Raw genomic sequence first — 27033 nt, 5'->3', positions numbered from 1 at the left:
TATCAATTCTACATAATTTACAACTATCCTACCTCATCGTGTATGCTTTGCAAAGTGACCAAGAAAAACTTAGTTGGCTAACATATTGAATTCTGTAGCATACTTAATTGCCCTATCGTGCACGCATTCCATTCAGTTGGTATACAATTTGTTACTCAAATGTTCTTCAACACAATAGATCTTGTATGAAATATCGACTTATCGCAGAATGAGCTGTTTATGAAGTATATATTATGTCATAACCCTGATCTGGAACCACTGTTTTCTTTTATCCTGAAATCTTCAATGTCTTTACATATATTCTTACATATATTTTTAGGGGGCCATAGGGGAGGTATTCGATTTATTACCAGCGTCACTTTAATCGACGAGCTACCGTTTGCCGACTTTTATTGAACCCTATAACGAAGACGTTATTAATTTTAATGAGTCGTCGTTAAACACATGCGTCAATCAAACTATCGTTGAACGTGGTCGGACTGCATTGGCACAGCTAACGCGTTATGACGTATTACGTATGTCAAAACGCATTTTGATCGGTTTCCGTTAAGCCGTTCGCCGTTGCTGTCCGATCATTAGACTAGAGAAACCAGCGATTGATTATCAAAGAATTCAATCGATCCGTGGAGATCACGAGCCCATTGTTCGTCCTGACGCGAGGGTCGAAATGTCCGTTAATGTGCCAAACAGTTATGTCGGGAAGCCAACATTGGTTGCATCGTCGTCGGCGAATACCTCCTTCGAGTCCTGAGGCGTTTCATCCGGTCGATGGGTCGCCTATCCCGACACGACTACGAAGGTCACCGGTCACATTCCAAGTGTGAGTAACAACAACAATTTACGACCGCTAACCGGTACTCGAGAGTCGTATATGTAATACTTTGGCTGCGTAAGGAGGAGACCCCAATTTTTTTCAGCGCACAAAAAAATAAAGCCAATACAAAAAAGTCAAAATGAGAAATAAATATACCGGTATTCCGGCGTGCATGCATTGTCAATTAAAAAATAAATTTAACGAGACGACCGTCCGGTGTCCAAGCAGACCTCGTTAATAATCGTCGAAATAATACAACCGATCGCTTTCGTATGTACTATGTACATTCGGATTAGGCATCCTATTATATCCAAGGCAGTTATAATTTAATGCGATGCGCGGTGCTAAAAATGTATGGGTTTTTAATGATCTCTTCAATTTTTGTGGCTAAACCTAAGCTAATTTTTGGATAACTGGTCAGATTTGTTTATAAGACCATGTTATACATCGGACATCGTACGCCGGGGAGGTAATTGGTGAAAATCAAGAAAAAGACACTTAAAATGCTCATGTTTTGCAATCTTGAAATATGGCACGCTATAAATTTAATGTCACAAACTCTAACGACGTATTCGGTGCTGTATCTTGGCTAGAATTACCAGTATAAGACACTAATAAAATTGATAAAAGTATAAATAGATAGATTTTTGATTTTTGTTCAATTAAATGTTTCCGATCATAGAATCTGAAACATTTGGATACTTGAGGCTAAAGGTTCTTCCAATCAAGAAAAAGAACAAAACGATCCTGAAAAACTTTTATAATGGTGTTTGGTTAGATCATGATGAACCGTCAGATTAGATGCACTATTTTCATTTAGTATTAGACGAAAATTAATTTAGCTTAATTTCGCCTGATATGCAAGAATAGTAAAAAGTATACCCTACACATTCTTGTTATAGGTTGGTTGTACCTATAACGAGATAAATATAATCAGTAATGAACATATTATGATAACCGAAAATTAGAGTAAAGGGTTGTTAACCACAATTGTTGTCAAAATGTATTTACTTTAAACCTAGCAAATGTGTCTTAGCAAACGCAATAGTTTGCATGGCTTGCAAACGTTTTATAGTTATTTTTATTGAAATTTGATATTTTCATCAGGTCGAAACGTTTTTTTGAGAGTGGTTATTACTTTGAGTTATATTAATGCCTTCTAACGTTTCCTTACTTCCGATCCCATTATGATATTCTGTTCTCACTGTTTTTTTAAATTTGTTTATTAATTACATTTCCGGATTGCTAGCACGTTTCGAGTAGAGACACACGTGCATAATATTAATATTAAACATGTTGTTAAATCATTGGATAATACTGATTTCTCTGAAGAACGCACGTGACTTTCTTTCCACAAACAGCTCTTGGGATTAACACATGATCTATTCACCGTTACTGCGCGGTTATTAGTCACATCAACATCATAGTATAATATCAATTCATCACGGCCGTTCGTACTAATCAAATATTATTGCCTCCGACTTGGCCCACGAATGCAATATTATATTAATTATAATATAATTAAATCCCATTTAAAATATACTGTTTTTCCATTTGACGGCTTAGCACACCATATAGAATATAGGTTGCCGCGATAAAGGCTTTTCAACGTTTTCTATCAAGTGCCAACCAGGTAGTCGTATGTGCACTAACTTAATATATGCTATAGAGCAGTATCCTTTCCGTGTTGTGATCAAATCTTAATACAGGGGGTAGTTCCCGGTCATTTCCATGAATCCGAAATCCCGACATACCAGTAACCCATTTCCGGTATATTGTTTTGGGACGTTCTCGATTTGAAAAAAGTTAGGCTTATTCATCTTGTTACCAATCACAATGTCCGATAGTAACTTCCGATCAATAAAGTTTCTATTTGAGCAAATTAATGTATTATTTACGAACATATGTTTCAAAAATTCCACTTAAATAGTGACGGAAAAGTTTTATAAATGTTTCTGAACGATTTTGAAATTTTCCTGTTCCAATTTTTATCATAATTATTTGAAAATATGCGTAGCAAAATTAAGTATAATAATCACGGTTTTCAAAAAATAATCGAAGGGCACATATGGCCCAATCTCAACGTTGACAGCAGCGCCACTGAAAAAAGTTGTGTTTTTTAAAACACAATTTCAGCGTTATTGATTTTCTTTGTATTGTTGTTATTGTCATTTATTATGTCAACTAATTACCCAAGCTATACCGACAATATGTCGGTGTATTAAAAAATATGTTTAAGGTACATGTCATTAAACACAACTCCTTTATTTCAAACACTGGAACTAGGTCAGTTATATATTTTTAAATGGTTGTTTATCGGTTTGACGGATATAGTATAAAATATTATGAATTATATTCTTAATTTGGAAACTTGATACGTAATCTAGATAATATTACTTATACTTTTGTAAATATACCGGTCAAGCTAAAGCTTTATTTATATTAACCTTATTAAGTTATGTTAGATCAAATTATTTAAATTTAATTTTAACTATCACTATTGGAGTTATATGCTAACGTTCAGTTTAATTTTCAATTAACTTAGTTAGGTTAAGAATTAATTTAAACTTAATAAAATAAAACTATATCTCAATAGTTTTTTTCGAATATTTTGTTTTTAATGTTGGGTTTAAATTGAAATTAATTTCGAACTATAAATATATTACTGAACATTATAAGATGAGTCATGGTACACTGGTTGTGTAACATTATAATCTATACTTACACGTATCATGTCTACCTAGTTACGTGCAAATACTCATAAGAGAAATGGTGAAATGCCAATAACTATAACCGTTAGAAAAATGGAGGTATTGTGCACATTATGTTAATGGTTGGAACCCTATTAAATTTAACATACAATTGAATTAGATGAAACATAAACATATTTTTTCTTCATTCAAAACCCATTGTAGATTTGACGAGAAGCAAAAGTAATTATGAAACTTCCTGTTTGAAAATGATTAGGTAAAATCCTTATGTGTAGCCTTTAATTACTTTTTAAATGCAATTTACAAATATTAGAATATTATATAATAATAGTTTTACATTTTTTCATTTGGTTTAAATAGAAACAAATTCACAATGATTTTACATGGCCATTACTGTAAAAAAATTAATTAAGCTCTTAATTTGTAGATAAATTAATGTGTACATCAATATACTAATATATTTGTATAGGTAATTTATATATACTTAAGACTAGATTTTATAATACCAATAAGCTTAAATAAAGTTCATTTTAGGTTTTGTTTAAAAGAATTCGAGTTTGCTAATAAGTGCGTTTATGATTGAATTATTTTGTGTATACACATAACTGTACATAGCTGTATACAACCTATAGGTAGGTTAAGACGTTAAGGTGAAGAACGAATTACAACACACCCCTATATGAAGGCCGATGACCCTTTATGAAACACCTGCGAGATTCGAGAATGACTCCATTGAAAAAATAATAAGTAATAACATCTGTACGCGTACATACCAAAAAAATGAAATACTAATTTTTTCTGTAACAAAAAAAACTAGTTAATAGTTCTAGTACTAGTTCTTTCTTTCAAAAGTTGGCGGATTTTTGGTTCACACTAAAAAATATTTCATTTAAATTATTTGTAAAAGGAAAAATAAAATAGTTGTTTAATAATACAATCTCGGCTTGAACCTTTATAGGTGCTATATACTTATTTATTTTCTATGTTATTTATTACAATATCTAGGGGTCTTATAGATAAATATTTTGCTATACTAGTGTACTCGCACGTTTGTGTGAAAATTACAGTAATAACTGAGAAATATTAATCGTTTGTTGTATAAATTCAAATCTTATTAGACTAGACGGATGGACAGTTGTCACGGACTGTCTATCTGTATCTATAGCTATATACATGTATATTATGTGTTCTACGTGCATTTGTATATTATGAGTCAAGGTGTGTATACAATATTATTACTCTATTGGCATCGCTGCCGCCGTCGTTAGGTAACGGAGGGGAAAACCGTTTCGAGTTTCACATCACCGTAGAGTCGGTGGCGGCGGCGGCGGCGCACTAGTGTCAGTGACTTCAACGCCCGACGGTTCAGTTTCTGGCTGTCCGAGTAGTGTGTGACGTCAATATACTATAATATTATACACCGCCACACGCCGAGTAAGAGTTTTCGAAAGAAAAAAACTGTCTTGAAGATTCGAAAAATCCGTTTGACATTTTTTTAAATTTTATACAAAGTTTAGCGCTATTTCATTTTTGTTTCCGGTTTCGGTTTATAGCCGGTTCGTTGGTGTTTTTTTTCGCCCCGTTCTGACGGATAAGTGCTTTTTTCGAGTGATACTAATTAAGTGTGTGTGTTTTGTGTGCGCTCGTGTTACGCCCGCGACAATTGATATCGATTGTTCCACACGAAAATGTGATTAAGCCCTGTCACGTGACCGTCCATCATGAGGAGTAAACTAGCAAAAGCCGCCATAGTTTTGTGGCTAGTCGCCATTTTCGTTACAGGTAAGTGCACGGTCTTGTTTTATGATTGTCCAGTTTGTATTTGCTTGTACGTCTACTTTGTCGACGGTCGTCCTGTCGGGTTAAATCCAAGTAAAATTATCGAATGAAAAAAACTACAATCTGATGTAAAAAGAAACGTGAATTTTTTCGAGCAGTCCGTTTTAAATTGTATATTAAGTCGAGGTTACTGGTTCAGTAATTACATTTAATGGTAGTGGTTTTTCAAACAGCGAAGATATCAGTCAATTAATGTATGTCCCTTAGTGGCTTGGTGGCTTCAACGATAACCTAGCTGATATCTTTGACACTTTTCAATCGCAATCTACTTCTACAAGTAGATTCTGAGTGGGAAAATGTTATCAGATTATAGTTTGTAGGTTTAACATAGTTAAATTTTCTCAAAGTCTGGTTTGTAAATTAATGTGGTAAATGTAAATTAATTTTTCTTTATTGAAAAATCAACAATATAATATTGTAACAACCTAACCAAATTAAATCGAACAAAAATTAATTAAAAATTATCATTTTTTTATTTCTATTAAGTATCTTAAAGAAAGTATATTTATTTTTAACTCGTCTTGATGTTGGTTTTAAATTTCATCGCACAGTTCATATAATTTGATTTTTGGTTAAATCATATGTGGCTTTCAGCTCATTCTAATGAAATATCTTCGGAAAGTTCCCTCTTATATTCAAACCAATTCATTAAATTGTGCTACTTGCCAGTTGTCCCTTTTAGTTTGTTAAATTATTAAAATCTAAATGTTCCTTATATAATCCCTAACATTAAAACTTTATCTTCTATAAATACCGCCCAATCATTCTCTCCTTCGTTTTTCATACTTTACCAGATTTACTTGATTTAGTCACTATGTTTTATACTTAGGTTTTTTTTCATAAAAGGGCAAATTGATCTAGTAGTGGGAGAAAACTTGACTTACAAACCTATGTTAACTTTTAGAATTTCGTCGTTGTCGCCTTTTGTAGATTATTGCTTGTTTTGGCTAAGATCGGATAAAAGATTAGCGAAAATTATCCCATCATTTCGTGTGAGTAAAAGGCTATAGGAGGAATGTACAAAAAAAACCAACATAGCATACAATTTTTCTTAGAGACAAGACTATCCGGTAGATCCCCTACAGTATAATATTAGCTATACTATACAGGCAACGGTTGTGCGTTGAACTGTCGGCGATGCACAATCCGCATACGAATGGGTTCGCGTGTGGAAACGATAATTGGAAAATTTCTGATCACCAAAATGATGTGTTAATAATAATTTTTAATATGATAATATGTTTGTTGACATTATACGGCGACGAGACCATGACCCGTGTGTGAGTAAAGATAACAATACTATATTATATATGCGCACACACAGCTTGTGCACAGCTGCACTGCGGTCGTCTTTTGTTCTGGCGCACAGGAGAAAGTGAATTTTATTCATTGTAACCATTATACGATATAGTCATCGAAATTTCCATGCGCTCACGCACATACACACACACCGAGCCGACACGGAACTGGGGCCCTTCCATGTGTATAATATAGCGTTGGTTTACGTAACGTCCTTGGCAGCACAGTTGACGTCAACAACTCCAAAACTAACAGCCCCGTGAAACTAATAAGACGGTAATAGGATGTACACGATCTGTTTCCAACGGAGGTCGTTTGGCTTTCTAGAAAAATATTATGGTCTTCTGTGCCTAATCTCTTTTGCGGTCCGTCGAATCCGACTTAATGTGCATGTACGTGCATCATTACTTACGCCGATTGAAATGCATAGGCACGCCAAGACGGTCATTTACATCTATCCGTGATCGGCGGATCCCTATTGATGCGTTAGCGACTAGAGTTGGACAAATTTTGAATAAGCTAAAATGATGAAGAGCGCAAAAGTGTATAAGTGACTTTTATACAATTTTACATTACGGCAAAACTTGTGTTATAATAATTTCTATTTGTTTTTATGGGCGATGTTCGTTAGTTATCGTCATTATATTATTATCTTTGAAAAATTTATGTAAAATTGCACAGTAGACACAGATGAAAATAGGGTTCATTGAAAATATTCATTGTAAAATTGAAAACTTGTTTTTGAAAAAAAATGTCACCCTTTTGGTTCTCATCTCATGAAATAATACCTTGATAATTCGACAAAAAATATTTCCTAATCGTTTTCAAAATATTTTTACCACAGGATCATTCACTCGCAATTATAATTGGTCTAATATTTTGAGTATTTATTGTAAATATTAGAAAAAGTATATTAGCATAATTTTGGCTCTCTAAGTTCATTTTTGTGTGTATTATGAATCATTTTATACTTGTCGTTTTTTCACGTCTAAAGTCTTCATTGTAGTACGATTTGTAAAATAATTTTTAATAATATTATACATTTTTTTAAGCCAATTATAAACAATAATAATTCGATTATGAACCCAGCCTTAGACGTTTAGGAGAGATAACTATATTTGTCTAGCCTAATATAAAAATGACCATAGATTTTATCTAAATGGAGGCAATAGACAATATTTAGATAAATTATAGATTATTTTTATCTAACATTTTAGTGTATACTGTTTGTAATGTTAATACCAATCAACTGATCGGATCACTGTATCCCTGTGGTATGAAAAATGATATCGTAGGTAGATCTATTGATAACTATTGATAATCATATAAATTAATTAAAAATTTAAAACATGTTCTATCGGATCAAATTGTGAATCTAAACCTTTTTCGAATCAACTTAATCGCGCACACAAAATTTCATAAAAATTTCTCCACCCGTATAGGAGGAGTTTGAATACTTACACACGGACAGAAGAAATATATATATATAAAGATTTGGGTTTGGCTTGTTGTACATTTTATGCTAATTTTATATCGGTTTTGATACTTTTACCGTACTAATAATTTGTCAAACATAGGTTGAATTTTTTTATTACAAGTCATTAAACATAGCAATTATTACTATAACCAGTTCATTACTATTAAGTTCCCGACTTCTGAAAATATACAACAAAATACTTTTAATTATATTTTATCCCAGATAAAAATCGCTTAAATAAAATGTTTATTTTTATTTTTATTTAGTTTATTTATTTTTCGTTTTAGTATAGGCTCACAGTCTTATTTGAGCACGGTCGGGATGGTGAAGTGGGTATGGCAATAGCACAGTACCCACGGCAACGCCTAAACAATTCACAATTTTTTAACTGGTAAAAAAATCCCTTCAAAAATAGTCATAACATCCTTCTTGTAATTTATAAGTTTAAATCCACCAAATTTGTATCTAAGTCTGAATATCTTTCGACCTACATAGTACATTTGCGGACATCCATAGAAATGGTGACTATATTATTACACGTACAAGTTAAAATTCAATCATAATAATAATATCATCTAGTAAGAATTATACGTCAAAGAATTCCGTTAACTGTCATCCGCATCAAGAATGCATTGACTTAAAATTGTAAAAATAATCAAAAAATGATTGACATAACATTATTTTGTATATTGTATAGTATACTATTTATACCTTTATAAATAGTATACTTAGTATGTGTCGTTTAGTAATTTGTGTTAGGTATATCGTACAACAGGCAAATGCGTCTAGTGATTCGTTGAATTTCATCTTGTACTAAGTCATCAGATTTCTGTAGATGTAAACAAGTTCTGAGAGTCATAAAACAGTAATTAACAGTGCTCGGTAAAAAAATGATTGACTATATCATAAAGTAGTAATTATAGATAATCAAAGGTGTGGTTAGAGCAACGTTACATTTTTTAAATTTTACTGGGAAGCTTTTTTAGTTTTCCATAAACTGATAAAGGACACAAGACTGTTAAACCACATTCTACACCATTAATCCGTGTATTTAAGAACTTACTCTTATATATTCCAATCCAGCAAGTCTCAAGTAACTTTGTTGCACAAAAAAAAAAAGACTTTGTCAAAAAAGTTACATGAAACCGTTGCTTCAGTCACACTTCAATTATAAAAAGAACACAGTATTAACTATAGGTCCAAAATATGATAAACAATTCTTTTAAAACATATGATATGAAATAAAACAAATTGTTGGAAGATGAATTGTTCGGCTGGGTTATGTTTGTATCATGCTTCGTTGGTGATGACACTTAGTTAGACAAAATGATCTCGATATTACTACACAAAACTCTGTTGGTTCTATTTCTTTTTTAATTAAAGTACATCTAGACTGAAGCTCTGCTTAAGATCGTCGGATACACTCGTGTTAGTGAAACACTAATACCACTCCCGTTTGCACGTAGTTGCCGTACCGTAAAACTTATTGTAACTTGTCAAAACAAAATCGGTAGGTATACAATATACATACATACATAAAATTGGGTACGTTGAACCGGCGAACGTTAATCCAGATGGGCCAAAGTCCGCGGTTCTCGTTTATGTATGCTGTTCCTGAATTTTCACGCAACAATAGTATTCCATTGGCAATTAAATAACGTTTTACAGTTTGTTTGTGTATATATATATATATATAGATGATTGTGCGAAACGGTTAGCGACGGACGTCGACCAGTGTCAAAATAATATTACTATCCTCCGAAGATATATTTAAATTGATTTCCGAACGCCATCTCTTGTAACAATGCAAACCTTCAACTGTGTGAACAATAAACGAATTCGTGAGATGACATTTTGCCGTCAAATCGTGGTAGGTACTTATACACATACACACCCAGAACCTCATTCGACACACGTTATAAATAGCCAAACGTTATTCCAGCAGATTGTGTGTTGCAAACAATTATGTACACATAGGCACGGTGTGAGTGTAGAAAAAGATGAATACAAACCGTACCTATAATAGCTTCCCATAGACGTGTGTGTGTCGTATGCGTGTCTGAATAACGTACACCTCGCTTTTGTGGAATCCAATAAAAAAAAAACTTTTCATTACTGTCTTCTTCGTTTTTTTTAATTTTAATATTTCGCATTTAGAACATAATTTTACCTGCCTACTTAAACGTTTTTTTTTTCTTTTAAATGGGATTTCGTTTTCGACTGAAGCATTATTACGACTTAGTACACATATATATATATATTTTTTTTTTTCAAAGTGGAAACGCGCAAAACGAAACCATAGAAATCACCGTGAAACAGTCTAATGGATAATATATAATAATATTATTAAATTTATTATTACTTTCATCCTCATTAAAGAAATAACGACATAAGTGCACACACAAAAAAGAGGTAAATGAGGTATCCGCGGTCGTTCCCAACGTAATTAGTCTAGTCGGTGTAATTGGCCGAACATGCAGAAGGTTCCATTTTACTGATTTTGTCATATTATGACGCGTTTGTATATATGAAAATATAGACAGCAGGGAATCCAGTCAATCTTTCTTTTCTCGTCACTATACGTTACAACAGAAACGGGTTCAGATATTATTTTTCTGGTTATTGACTTTTATTAAACTTAACCTAACTAAAGAATATTGTTTTTGTGGTTTTACTGCAAACTAAATTGTCGAACTTTGTGTTTACTCCAACATATCTAAACAAAATAGCGTCAGAGGAATAAAGTAATTCAATTTTACGTAAAACAATAATTGACAAATGGATTTCAATTATTTGGAAAAATAATACTACATTTTGTGCTATGTAGTTTCGAACTCATTACTATAGGTATAGTAAAGGTAATCCGAAAATTCGGATGATCACAAAAAACGCTACTTAAAAATCGTACAAATAATAAAAATTATTACAATATAAAGCGGTGTTCATAAGTAAAATGTTTTGATGATAATTTAAAAAAAAAACATTCAACTTTGACAATAAATTATTGCTTACAGATTTCGAATTTTCGGGTTTCAACAAATCCGAAATCGTAAATCAACTTATCTCTTTGAAGTAAATGTTGTGTTTTGTTCTTACATTTACATAAAAAACATTTTAATTGAATACATATTTATATATTGAATTTATAATATTTTCAAAAGGCGGCTAACATGACATTTTTTGTGGAAATCCAGATTTTTGAAATCTAGCATCCAGTAATCGAATTCTTATAAATGTATCATCGACACGACCAAGGTTGTACCAATATTATCTAAATCATATCTTACAATCTTCACATTACCTGGAATGACGGATGATAGAATCCAAAAGGCAGCCAAACACACGGATGGAATATTGGACTTTCGAGATTCTGCACATCAATTCATCATAGTTCATAGGAATGCATTGGATCTAGGCTGAAATATAAAGTTGAAATTCTCCAATTTCAACTATTATTATCATACTTCTCTGGTGTTTTACCCGACGGTGACTGTAAACGTAATGTACGTTCATAAATATCATAAGTTGAAATCGAAGATTCGTTAGGAATCCGGCGGGACTCGGACGCGCATTTGCAAAGATAATGTTGGCATTTAAGTTGATGTGATTTTTGTGGTATAATTAACGTGGCCAATTGAAAATGCCCGGTTATAGAAGCGACCGAATACATTCCAAGAGAATTCGGGTACCACGGTCACGACCACGACTACATGGAATGGTATATAATTTAGAAACGTTTTACCCGGTTCCCACAGACACCGCGGCGCGGCTGTCTACAGACGTGTGCGCAAGTTCAACGTCACTAGGTCGGTCCCGCGTGTGCACCTTAAGTTTTCAAAGTAACTATATACTGTTATTATCCAACGTGTCTCGGCTATGTGACTATCAGGCATGATTCTCCTTTTCTCGGTCGAACGCGAGACGAACGACCCCGATGCTCTCGTGCCGGTCGCAGCATTTGTACGTTCAACGTGTGTTATTACACGGTGGATTACACGGGTTCGACTACAATACCGGGATGAGTATACAGATGATGATATACAATATGCATCACGGTGTTGTGTACATCCATGAATATAAGACTGTGTTCGTGGAACCAGACGTGTAGGACAGTATCGTATCAGACGCTGTTGAAAGGACCACACCGCACAATATGCACCGTTTCGGCGTGGCGCTCGCAATTGGTTCAGCTTAAGGAATATCGGTAGCATGTATTTTCTATACGGTTTACTTGTACTTGCAGACATTATTGGTGGACGTAGGATCTGTCGACATCATCACAACGGGTGTCGTTGAACTCGTTGCTGCAAGTCTGTTGTGGTTCGGCATCGGACAAGCGTAAAATAACCGAAGACGATTCTCAAGACGATTTGACGTCTAGAATTATTATTGCCGTATTCTCGCACGTCTTGCAAATGACAATACCTCGGCGTAATAAGTAATAACATTACTGTTGTTGTTATCGTGTACACGTATGAGATATTGTGTGATTTTCGCATGTGAACTCATCGGCCGCACAAAAGCAACCACGTAAACACATAATGAAAACGGTTAACAATCGTGTCGTTTATACGATAAAATCAATCGTGACAACCTTGCACAATGCGTACAAACCTAGCAATATATATATACATATCGTATGTTTGGTGCATTCTATTTGATCGAAATGGAAAAACGGTTCGTTTTGGGCAACTCCAGCCGTGTACAATACAATTTTGTCCTCCACACGCTGTCGTTGGGATTAGAATGCACATTCGTACAGTTACACAAACCGTCCATAATCACCAAAAAAACGGTAAACGGTTTAGCCTGGTATGCCAAGAAAATACCATTGTACCGCCAATCGTTTTTGTGTACTGTGAGATGATAATGACAAATTTGAAGATTTTTGAAATTCCTCGGAATCGAAAAATGTTGTCCGAATATTTGTTTTCTGCTTTTAGACCAAATTACACTAATATACTATTCTAGTTTTCAACTATCGCACTGAAGCTTGAAAAAAGTTTGCGGCTAATGCATAGTAAATGCCATAGCCAAGCCTAACAGAAACTTTCAACCGAACGGTACTCTAGAACGTCGAGTTATTCAAATCCATTCCACTTGTTACTAGTATGTGCATGCACGAGCACAAGTGCATTGGGTGGTGAATAATGTATAATCCATGCTTTACACGGCGGTCTATGGGTTCATCTTGGAAAACTAACCAGTCTCAATTTTGGAACTACTGTGATTGAACCAATATGGTTGGAATCGAATATTTACCGACTACCTATATAAGTCGAACACATAATGTATGATATTATAGCTTTTAAAAATGTCATAGACCTAATGTTCTCGATCTCACGCACATGTCACCGTTTGTATTTTAAGTGCATCATACATGCGCATGAGTGTATATGACTTGTGAGTTTTTAATGAAAAAAAACGACGTTCAAATGATAACAATTATGTTTAATGACCCATATAGGTGAACAGGCTGACTACAAAAAAAATAACACGTGGTTAATAATTGTGATATACGATTGCGGGTCAAAGCGTACCAGCGGGTATACTGTACGATTGTCGGTCTATTAACAATGAACGATATTCTGTTGGCCAAAACGCATTTGCCAAATTGAGTACGAGTGTTGGAGCCTTCTAGGTATTTGTAAAAACAATAGACAGTCATTTTACACGTGAAACACATTGTTACCTAGGTACTCACGCTGTTAGCGTTTAAGTCAGTCACGTTAAAAAAACAACTAGATACAGGCACGGTAGATAATATTTAACACGGTAGGTATAGCGCGATTTGGTGCTGTCTTGTACTTAAATTATAATTCGGATCGATATCTTTACATGTGGTCGGCGGTATTCGTTTTTCAATTGTGCCGAAGTACTGTACTTTGTGGTGGAAACAAAAAATTCATCAGCTAAGCGAAAAATCACTGGCGTTCTTTCTAATTATTTTTTATACTTAAAAAAAAAAAATACTATTTAACTAATACTACGGGTGAGTTTTTCTCGCCTTCTTGGAATTTCCTAACGACGCGTCTGGCCTTAATAAAAAAAAAAAAGATCACCGGGGAATATTATGGCAAATACTATGATGTAGCTTGCGCTTTCGGTGCAATTTTTTTTCTTTTTATGACGCGCTGAGATGTGAACGACGGCAGCTCATCCGAATGTGCGTACAGACAATGGTTAATTACAGACACCGACGGATCGATTGTGCGCGGACAGACCGAGAAAATAAAAGTTCTTTGCCCTTTCTTTCGGGTAAAAAAAAAAACGGAACTCTCAAGACACTGCTGCAGCATGGATCCTGACGACGATGACTGGTGAAAAAACCCACAAGACGGGAAACGTATACATCCTTCGACCTTGCTTTACCGCTCGTTATTTGCCCGTGAAACGTTAAAAAAAAATACGTCCTCTCTGTAAACCGTCCATCGACAAAACCACCGATTAATTGGAAAATCGATGGGCGCGAACAGTTAAGGCTAACCGATGGAATTGTAGTGGAGAAGCGGAGAAAAAATCCTAGAATTATGTAACAGTTGCTGTCTAAAAAAAAAAACCAAACTAACATGGTTCTAGGAGAATCAAGAGTAAAAAAATGGTAGCAAAGCCGATGCGATCGAGATGAACCGTAAAATCACATGCACATTGATGTATTATTGGCTCAGTTCATCAAACTCTAGGCAAGCCAAATACTAAGTAAACACAAACAACCGCTTAATATGTGTTATTGTATAACTGTGATGGGCAACATAACATAAGTGGCGTGTCTAATATAAAAAACGCGCACAGTTAAATTACAAGGACTCCCATACGTTTTGACGCGGTCGAACCAAAATGATTTATTTATATCAAACTCGACTTATCGGTCGATGATCTTTGGATTCTAAATTGTAGAAATGTTTTTTTTTCTAGGATAAAAAAAAGTATTAGTTAGATATTATATAATTTTAATCATCCCACATATAGCGTAGGTATTCTTAGTATTTGATTTATTTTTTAAACTTAAATTAGCGTTACTGGTTTTATACGAAATAGCATTTAAAACTCGTTGTTTATCAGGTCCAAATGTTTTTTTTTTTATAAATATCTCTCGTACTCGACTACATCGTTTGTTAGACAAATGTTTATACTTCATTATTTCAAAATTATCATGGTGCAATCTGTTAAACCTGTTCCCATGCACCTGCTGTCGTGCAAATGTACTATACAAATATACAACACCAAGTGACTAACATCCAAATATAAATGGTTTGCAGTAAACTAAAACTAAATTAAATCGGAATGAAGCACAAAGGTAACAATCATTTGAGTGTTTTTAAAAAAATTTTTTAGTTGTACGTTCCTATCGCTGTTGTTTAGTTGAACATAATTTAATTGAAGACCTATTAAAGCGTTATTCGACAGAGTACTGATTATTTACTGGGTAGGTATTAATCCTGAAAAAAAATGTACTTGCACTAATTCAAACATTGATATTACATATACTATTTTATAATTTGACTATACTGTCGTTGAGTGGTTTTATTCGATGACTTATTTTAAAGTGAATTTAATGCAAACCTCTCGAAATTGCATCACTATGCAGTCGGAATCGTTAAGCTTTTTCAGGATTCAATAGAACCATTTAAATACCTACGGCATGATGTGTATATTTTATAATTTTTTTTGTCACTCTCTCTTTCTTAATGTTTTATTATGTTTACCCAATAATTCATATTAAAGCTGAAGGAAAAAACTGAAAAATAACGTTAACACGGTTTCACTATTATTGTTTGCTTTCAAACGTATCAAATTATATATACTTAAACGGATTTTTTTTTATCTAATCTTTTAGAATTATTATTATTACACTTTCGTTTCGTAGGTACAACGTGGGAATCGCAGACGAATTATTTTTATTTTGGTAAACTTTAGAATAGAACATTTTTTATTTTGCCTGGTGGTCCAAACCGTGCATTGTACGCCAACACATGCCTGCACAGCCAAACAGAGCACCTGTATAATACTAGTGTAATATGCGGTTTATGATCAAGACAAATCGGTTTGAACATTTTTTTTTGTTCCGTCACATAAAATATGAATTCTTTGCATTGCCTTTTGTCAGAGAAAAATATATAATATTATGATGGTATCCGTTCGGATAAAGTATTTCACAGCGAAAAGATTCTGAGAACCGCCGCGGGTCCGTCAAAACCGGTAACTCTCCAACATATTCCAGGCAAAATAACCATAAATCAAACCAAATATCCCATTGTAAATTACTCCAGTAATACAACTAGGTACACCAACCTAATGGCATCATGTACAAAAAAAAAATAATCATAAATTTAATTTTGTAGATCATTTAAAAACTTAATGGCTAGCTGACAAAAATCTACATTTTTGTATCATTTAAAAAAAAAAAATGTTTTTTGTCTAAAGCAATTGTTCTTTTATAGTGACATTCTAAAATCCTCACTGGTTCTTAATGATGGCAACGGACTATTATAGTATAGTTGAATTTTAATTTTCAACGTCCCAACGTTAATCTATGTCTTACCCGTATAACACACCAAGATAGGTGTCACATTATCGCCATTTTGACGGTAAGCTATAAGCAAGATGCCATTTATTTGTTTGTAGTAATTAATTAAAAAATATTTAGCTGACCATTTTTTAAAGGTACACCACCGTCATACATCAGCTATTTTGTTTAAATGTTGAGACATTACATGTGCGACTCATGTAGATTCATTGTGGGTTAATTCAATGATGTTAAAAACAGCTGTTGTATAATACTCCTTGAAAAATCTCTCTTGCATTGATAATCTGTACTACAATGTGAGAGAAATCAAATTTTGATGCTCATTGTATCTGTAATAGGTTTAAGAATTAATTAACATTAATTTTAATTTTTATAAACGCGGTACAGTACCAACTACCAACAGCCAAGATGGTAAATTCGTTCTTCACATGTTATCAGCTAGAAAGTTTAGCAGCGTTGTAGTAGAACAAAATTAGATCCTTATTTTTTTATTTTTAAATTACTCGTTGATCATTGAGTTTTGCCTAATAATAACACGAGTCAATAGTCTTTCTTTCAATCCATTACATTACTTACTTGACAGGTAAGTAGAAAATTAAGCGGTTAGACCGTCTTTTAAATGTGAACAAGTACTTACTACCTATTTCCAAACGTTTAACGTTAACATTTCGTCAAACATGTTATAAAATATAGTATTCGGTGTCCACTAATTTACTACCGAAAACACGGAAACGATCAATTTAATTTTTCGTCAATTACAGTCGAGTCATTAAAAAGATGGAAATTAATTTGTAACGTTAACTGCCGCAACGTCTGCAGTTCATTATTAATGTCGGATCCGTTGACTTGATATCAATGCGACTTATGTAATCTGAAACAAGAGGTGGACATTGCTACGAAATATACAATTTTCGATAGGTACTTTCATAATTCACAATGCTATATAAATATTATTGTTCTCACACATTTGATGTCGTTAAGATATTTGTTAAGATATTGTGGAGATATTTTGTCCGTTTCTGTCTGGAAAATGGTAAATTTGCCATCGGCCAATAAATAACAAGGGCGTTGAACTCTCTCCGGTCTTTTCGAATCGTCATAGTCCGCAATGTCGGCGGTACGACTTACCGTAAGTACACTGCAACAGTGATCGATGACGGTCACATCATCTTACACCGTTGACTTGGCGGACCGTGCAAACGAAGGTCGGAACATCAGACACGATCGTGTCGCGTACATAAATCCAAGTATCCAGCTCGGAACCTACCTACCGATGAATTTTCGCCGGCTATAACCGAGTGGTGTCGAACAACAGCAACAACGTTCACTTAAGTATTTTCAAGTTTCCTATGTGGTGAAGTTTCGAATCGGGTCGTCGTTCACGGATGATTTACCGGCGTGTGGCGGTCGTCCGTACACGTATTTTCGGTCATCTCAAAACCGCCGCGTGACCCCTCCGACCTGACCTAGTGTTGGTAGTAATAGTAATTGTTTGTATACATATACTTGGGCCGCAAAGGGTGTCTGGAAACCCGCAAACGGTCGATACGGTCAGCAGACAATCCGCGCGGAATGAGAGCAGAACCCGGCACCGCGAGTAGTAGTATATTATAATGGGTTGTCTATACTGAAATATGGGTTATTTAACCCGGGCCGGAGACCGTCGGTCGTTAATTACGGCCAGTCGTACGCGCGGTGACAATGGCCGTGTTGAATAGGGTGCGAAACGAATGGAATGGTATAGTGGCGACAGAAGAAGAAGCGACAAGTAGAATACGAAGAAAAAATAATGTCTTAACAGACCAAAATATTGTCCTCGTTTCTATCGCGTCCCGTCAATAATACACAATGCATATTATTATTGTTATTAGAAATAATATCGGCTCCGATGTCGCCACGGGCACATTTAACGGCGACTGTAACGACGATACGTTTTTCGGATCGGACCAGTTGTTGGATTTACCGTGAAAAATTGTCACGCCCCGTCCGCGTTTACTACTATTATACATTAACGGTCGGGCCTGTGCCGCGAGGAGATGTTGTTATTCGTGGCGATTCTTTACAACACTGAACGCCGAAATATATATATATATAAACACATTGTGTATGAAAGCATTTTTTTTTAGTTCTCATGACAAAATAAAAAAAATCCGTTCGCGACGAGTGACGGACTGAGAATTTTCAGTTTGCGATACAATATTGTATTGTCCCAGTCGCTTGGAAATGATGACACAAATAATTATAAATAACAATCGGTTTAAGCTCCCATCGTCTTAGCGACAGACCTATTACAGTATATTTCAGCACCAAGAAATAGACTTTATGACCCGAAACGTTGTATTTAGGTCGACGACTTGACCGGTGGTCAACGCGTCCGCGGTGAACGTCGTCTCATCTTAAATTTAGCGTCGAGCCAAACCTAATCTGATCTAATCTAGGAGGTATTAACACCCACTATAAATCATTTCGGTTCGGAACGTTGAACTGATTTTTTTCGATTTTTTCTTTACTATGGTTTATTTCAAAACTACTATTCGACAGTAAATGGAGCTACCGACGTGTCCAGGAGAAAAAGAACAGACAATACCATTGAAATATGAATATAAAGCTCCTAGTTTCGTATGATAGTTGACTTGAACATGTAGTTAAATGTTGGTGCGAATTATCATGCTACTTTCGGTATTTAAATCATGTTTACAAACCGGACGTGTACCATATGTCGGTTCGGTAATAAACATATCTAGTGCTATTATATGGACTCCGGAAATAAAGTTGCACAGTATAAAAAAAAACACCAAACATTTTGAGATATGCGTCGAAGACTACAGCAGCTATTTGGGTTGAGTTTTCTTAACAACTTTTTTACTGCAGTCTTTCGCAAAAATTGAATGTAGTATGGACAGTTTTTTTCGTAAAGATCAGCCTATGTGGTCTATACACAGGAAAAATACTGTTATGTGATATTGTGTCACCTGTTCAGCACACATTTTACGCTTGAGCGTTTAACAATGTATTTTGCACTAATCCATAAAAATAATAACAATACCAATCGTTATTGTAAATTATATTATATATATCTCTAATGGAAAACATTAAATTTAGAGCCATCCTTTCTTTCTCTCTCGCGTCTAAACCGTTATAGGTAAATGGTTTAGGCTTTTTTTTTTTTGTTACTTTTTGTTTGCAAATTTTCATTTAAACGACTACCGCGACATAGTAGGTGTTTCCGATTTGCATAGTAGACAGACACAGGTGTAGCACGGTGACTACAACTAATGCGGATACTTATTATTGTGGATTGATCAGGCGTTAAAAAAAAAAAAAAATTAAAACTTGACACAGATTGTTTGACTAGTAATATGCATACTGCGAAGAAATAAAAAAAAACAATCAGACATTCATGTTTAAGTGCAATAAAAACGATAACCAGATCGTGACACGATTATATATGTATATGTGTATAATATACATGCAATATTATAAATAAAAAAAATAAATATATCTATAGATAATAAAAAAACGGTTTAAGTGACTCTTTGACATTAACATAAATATCTCGTATCGCGGATGTGTGTTAGAAACTCTTAAGACCAAACGCCTACTGTTATATATAGCGACCTCATCGCCTAGCAACACTGATTTATTTATTTTTTCGTAAGACATATCACTGATTAATGATTACTATTGTGTAGAACGTTAACAACAACAATGAAAATTAAAGTTACCAATAAATAATTCTTCAATTATTCTCATCGCCCTCTCGGCAGCAGCGTTAGGAATTGATGAAAGCATTGGAGTAAAACGTCTTGACAATAAGTAATTTTAGGGTTTTTGTTTTATTTAAAATAGTCGTTGAATAATACAACGCGTGCAGTTATAATTTAATCGTTAAGTCTTTAAAAAAAAAGGGAAACAACTCTACCTTACAAGTTTTTCTTTTTAATCTTATGTTATTTTAATAGTAGTTATTACTAGGGTTATTACTATTTTTTTTTTTTTAAATACTACTTGAATTACTTGTTATACTAGTATTCATTTTATATGTTAGCTATCAATATCATACTTATATACAAGTAAATTAGTTCACAAAACGCGAGTCATTGCCCGTCCTTATTTGCTTCGCCTATAGTTTGATAATTGATTGCAATATAATTATAATTTATATTAATGTCATAAATCATTTGGCTACGAATCTAACGTTTAATAAATTATAAGTATTTTTCAAATCGACAAAAAACCTAGTATTGGTAATTCTTTTTTTTTTGAGCTTCTCGATAAATTAAACAAAGTAGTACAACATTGTTTGTTTTGAGCTCTTAAATACTAAACATTATAATTTCTAGAATCTTGTGGTTTCCAAATAACATAAAAGTATACAATTTCTAAGTTAAATAAATAGCTATAATATAAATGATGTATGATAATAATTTATTTTTAATTATATAAAATAATGTATTTTGTAAATAAAAATCCTATAGGCAGTATTCTCTAAAAGTGTTTTCTGTTCCTTGCATAAACGTTGTACCTATTGTTGTTCGGATTGTTTCACATATTATAATAATCTCTAAAGGTTTTCACAATTTATGACAGTTCTTAACTTAATGTGCGTCTAACCATAATGTTGAACTAAGTGCTAACTATCTGACTAAACAGTTAGAAAAACCAACTTTCATTATATTTATTGCATTAAAGACTTGTCTCTTAATTGGTATTTAATTTTCGGACCTGGACAAGTAATTAAAACGAATATATTACAGTAATTATTTTATTTTTATCAATTAAAACAATTAACAGTGGTTAATTTAATAAGGCTGAGTTTCACTCAAAACAATTTTCCAACCCAACATTTACCAAACAATTATTAAACGCTATACATAACGTCTTGTATAGATGACCAAATCATAAATAATTTATTAGTATTCTTCGAATTTTCATGTTGATTACTTATCACCTGTTCATTCTTAGTTTCTTGTTTGCTTGAGCTATTTAATTTGAAATATGCAACAGGCATACACATACGTTATAATTCACAAATACATTTGGTATTCATTTTATCGAAGTAGGATAGACATCATTTTAATTTTTTGAAACAGGACGTCGGACCGGTATTTTATTTATTGTGTTGAGAATAAAATATTATAACTTGCGACTGAATTAATTGTGTTTTGGCGCCCGTTGTTGAGGAAGTGAGTTCTTACAAGCGACCGGTAAACGCTCGTATGTACTTGATCTCCTGACCTATTACCGCTTTGCAAAAAAACATTAGTATACGCATACTCAATTTATATAAAGCGATTGAATACACAGATTTTTTTTGAATGTCAATTATAATACTCCTTGTGTTACAAGCCACACGGTCCACCTATAATGGATCTATATATGGTCTACCGGATAGCACATCAGTCGACTCCTTATTGTTCTTGTATAAACTATAATTATTAGAAGCTAATTAGAAGCTACGAATTTATAAAAATAACCACGTCGAAAACCAGGTACTATGGTCAGATTTTTACTTAAGATATAACCAACTTTTTTTAAATATATATTTTCACCGGTTTACTTTCTTATTATTTCACCTTAAAGAGTACTAATTGATTTATTAATAGCATCAAGCGACCAAAATCAGGTTCTCGTTCCAACTAAAATTTAATTTTAAAGTTTTAAAAAAAAGTTATCTTATCTTAATTATTTTTTTTTTTTAAATAATTTTTTATATGAATAATTTTACCTATTTTATTATGTATTATAATTAACTACAAATAATAATAATAAATAATATAAAAATAAATCAAGTCCCAATTGCGTTGAGTCTCCCAAAGACTGTGTGACTAAGTTTGGTGTTGCTGAATGTAATGTTTGTCGAAATGTTAACGGACAAACCTATAGCTTAACGTTATAATTCCTCTAGTTATTTGTGTGACTTTAGACGGTCGGCGAAGGGTAAAGAGACTATAGCACGGCGGCCAAAGTCCACGGCCATAATATTAATAATAATAGCGCATTACTACAGTATGATACCGTATGAGGCCCTCGGGACTGGAATTATCTTCTCGAGTCGGTCGTTCAGCGCGCGTTTAAATCCGACACGTTGTTATAGCGCGGATACCATTACATTACCTACCCATAATATTATTATTACCCATTATATGTTGTGTATTAATATTTTCGTTGAATAACACGTATACATATTTACCTATACTAGATTACCGCCGGACACACCGTGCAACCGGTCGCGCAATTTCGGTTAATCGAAACCGTATACAGATGATACACATATACACGAGCTGCCTCGGGCCGGCAAAAGAAAAATCACACAGGCAATAAAGATTAATTTAAAAAACAAAAACAATAATTACACTCGTGTATGATACAGCCACATCTTCCCCGTGTCGGACGGTGAGAAGGGAAGGGGGAGGGGGGCTTGTTTGAAGAACGTCGGCCGTCCGGCAACGTCGCATAGTTCAGTGTGTAACGGGTTAACGTAACGGTCCGGTAGGTATGCGCGAGCGAGGCCGCCACCGCCGCCGCCGCCTCGGCCGTCATTCAAGGTTTTTTTTATCTAAGCCGGCCGTTCATCCTTCCTGTCCGGAGCGGTCTTCCGCCACTTTCAATGCTTTCGTTTAAGCTTGGAAAAAAAAACAACACAATAATAAATTACAATATTCCACAGGTGGCGCCGCAGTCGAGTTGGGTTTACCGCGGCGACCCATATTCTACCGCGTCCAACGTGTACGTGTATAATTATTATATATATACATGTATACATTAACGTAGATTCACCGTGTGTATAATGTGTATACCTATACACACGCGGCCAAGACGGCCACCGACGGAATTCACGGGCCGACATTCCGCGGTCCTGACCAAAACAACTTAAGCACCACACCCGAAAAAAAAAAACACCAAGTGTAGTATTAACCCGGCACGATAAAAACCGGCTAGGTTAGGTCTATTTCGGTGAGTAGATGTACACTTAGCCAGCACAGTGTTGAGTCAGGCTGGTGACAGTCCAGTGGCGTAGCTTGAGACTGAATGCTAAAGCGCCCAGGGGCAAGACATTTGTTTGTGCTCCAACGTGTATAGTAAATCGTACAAAAAAGCCTTATTCTAGAATACACCCTGGGGCATCTGCCGCCCCTGCGCCCACGGTAGCTACGCCACTGGGTGACACACAGAGAACATTTTTTTTTGTACAATTATTTATTAATTATGTTTAATTATCAATAATACTAAACATATTTCATGGTCAAATACATACATAGAAAAAATTGACACAGTACAGATCATACAGTTAATTTCAGTTGGTCTAGAGATTATAGTTACATATGTGGTGGTTAAATCGACGAAAGAAGTGCATTCTATGGATTAAACTAATTTAAAACACAGTGTTAACTATTGTTGTAAAATAATTAAATAAAAATGCAGAAACTTTCAATCATTGTTAATTAAAAATAAATACAATACTAATATAATACATAAATAATAATAATTTTAGTTTATGGTAGGCTATGATACTGGTTTCCGCTGTGAACTGCGCTGGAGTAGATTGAACGATTGAGATGTTGATCTGTGCTGCGGTTGCAAAGTAATAGCCAGTATAGGCGTAGTACAAGTTTAAGCTGTTAAATGTTGTAGAATTGCAGGCATTCATAAAAAAGTATAAGTGGGTTATTTCGAAGTGCTAACACAGTTAATAGGAGTCCTGTACAAGGAGAGTTAGGTGAGGTATACGTAATGATGATTTATTGCAAATGTGGAGAAACATAAAATACAGAAATATATATGGAACATCAGACTAGTGTCTTAATTTGTTTCTTTTCTTTTGTTAAACTTTCATAACTTATCCAATTATTTAAATATTTTTTTAGTGTAACAATGCAAAACCATTCGAGTTGAGTTTACGAGTACTCTATAGCTCACATCAAAATGTGATTTTTATTACGGTTGACAATTGAATTTATAAGCTGTATAATAAATATTAACCGGGTATTATCATGAATCGCCACAATGTGTCCTTTACTTAAACCGGTTAATATAGTACTATTTCTCTCGTAGGTCTTATCCGCGTTTAACTATCATAAGTTCATAGGTATTAGACGATAGTAAGTAAAGAAGCGATAATTGAGATAATATGGTTCGAGTCGACGAATAAAAACATGTTAAAAAATAACATAGGTAAACATATTTGTTTTGTTTGCTTAAAGTAATGAATAAATTAGACACGGTATAACTTTAATAGTTGTGATCGCATTATGTACGAAGTCAGGTCAAGTTATAATAGAATATATTGTGTCCCACTTGCATCTGGACAATGTCAGATGCAATTCCTTTGGATAATTCTGTGTCCAAACTATTTTCTAATTACACAACTGTAATTTAATTAGTTTTGAATTTAAAACGGCTACCTAGTCGCTTAGTTGCTGTAATACATTTTCATTGATTGGAAACGGATAGCTGACTTGGGCGTCGTTTAATGTTGACCAGGTATTTAAGTATGAAGCTTCTGTCGTTTGGCAACCTTGTAACACGCGTATCCGAAGTTTTTAAGTACACGTTGCCAATCCGAGTCAAAAAAACGTTGTAGTGTCCCAGTTTTCCAAGTTTTTACAGCGTTCCAATTTTGTCCTTTTGTACTTCAAGCACCCGTTTCTCTGTCTGTATCGTAAACGAAATGGTTCCTACTAATTTTTTTTTTGAGTATTGTTTTCTGCACGTTGACAGTCCGAAAGCGTTTAAACGCGGAGCCGAGATTATTTGCAGACGAATTTAGTTAACACACAAATTATGCCTAGGTGGTATGTAGAGCATGCGTTCCAGTAACGATATTCGTAGAACGATTAAAGCATATATTATGGGGAAAAATTACTAGCCTGCAACCTTGAACGATATGTGATGCACGTGTGAACACACCCGTGGAATGTAGAACTAATTACCAAAACACGGACATTGATAATGTTATTATAATATATGCGAAATTGTGGCCGGGTGCAGCCCGTCCGCGTTTTCCGTTGCACATCCGAAACGTTTACGGTGTGCTTATTGGAATCTTATTATTATCAAGTATTTTTTTTTTTTCCACTGCAATTTAAACCGCAGCGTTCAGAACAATACCCAGAACGGGTACTTGAGTAGAGCATCGCCTAACTGGGTTTCAACGTGTATTAGCCACAGTCGACACCTTTAGCCGTTTCGGTTATGGGATCACGAATAACCGCTCTTTAACGGTACTACACGCATTAACACCATTGCACGAAAAATGTATCAATTTAATGGCTCGTTAAAGTTCAGTTGATAAATCGCTGATCGCCAATATTGACGTTTACTAAACGCTTGGGGATTTAGGTAAACGAACCACCGATCTTTATTGGTTTCGACCCGAACCCGAGAAGGTGTCTTCGATTACAGTTATTTCAATTTCTATACTCCTACAAACAGAGTTGGGCATAACTTGACAATTTTTTTTTAACTGGTTTGTGCGATAAACAAGAAATTATCTTTTATTCAAAATCAATTATTCCATTAGTTATGATGTATAAATTATTCGTTATTTGTCCCAAACTATTATTGGTCGACACACGTTGAATATTTGTTTTAATTTTTGATTTATTATATTTTGTTATATATTGTCTAAATAGTACCTAACAACAGATTCAATTTTTTATTTATAAAAAAAAACCCTACTTAAAAGAAGTCAGGCGGGTAATAAATAGAGCAAATGTAATTTATATGTTTCAAATAAGTTTATAACAACTTTTATTTTTATTGAACACTTTTAATTGTACAATGCATACTACATATTATATAAATTTAATAATAAACATGGTTGGTTCTTTTCTAATTATCTATGATTTATTATTTATTATAAATATTATATTTTTTAATTTTACCCAATTAGGTCAACGCAACCATGAAATAATACGAACGCGTTAATGAGTTAATACATTTATTAACACCAAACACAATTTACGTTTTTAATTTTGTCTTATTAATTGTTTTCACTAGAAGCAGTTTGTCTGAACTTTAACAAAACATTAAGGTAGTTAAAAAACTATTTAGTAAACAATAGGTTTCAACATTATTGAATATTAACTAATTTCTAAACAATGTGACTTTTGAGATTTTAATAATTAACTTAAGATGACAAGTTTAAACAAAATCTGTCAATACTATTCTTCTAATTTATGCCTTGAAAAAAAAAAACCATTAATAAAAAACAATTTTGAAAATTTGTTTTGAAAATATTTTATTGTTTTATGATTTGTTTCCGCATATAATTATTATGATCACTATTGATAGAATATAATATGTTTTTGTTAAACATCCTATTATATTTTTGATCATCTGAGTTAAGAATTTTCTCTAGGAA

At 33.9% G+C, this 27033-nt stretch overlaps 1 protein-coding gene across 1 annotated transcript in view; it reads left to right on the top strand.

The window, feature by feature from the left end:
- Positions 1-4851: 4851 nt before the first annotated feature.
- The window catches only part of LOC126845711 (mucin-5AC), a 35858-nt gene continuing 13676 nt past the window's right edge, over positions 4852-27033 (top strand). The window contains exon 1 of the mRNA XM_050584554.1: positions 4852-5307. Within this exon, the coding sequence (XP_050440511.1) occupies positions 5247-5307 (61 nt within the window). The 5' untranslated portion in view covers positions 4852-5246. The remainder of the gene's footprint in view (positions 5308-27033) is intronic.

The sequence above is a fragment of the Adelges cooleyi genome, unplaced genomic scaffold, assembly GCF_023614345.1.
Source record: "Adelges cooleyi isolate 19-005CV unplaced genomic scaffold, UGA_ACOO_1.1 ACOO_flye_CR_arks_rails_tigmint_CR_PRNA_8, whole genome shotgun sequence".
Taxonomy (NCBI): domain Eukaryota; kingdom Metazoa; phylum Arthropoda; class Insecta; order Hemiptera; family Adelgidae; genus Adelges; species Adelges cooleyi.
This window is presented reverse-complemented; position numbering and strand designations above follow the sequence as displayed.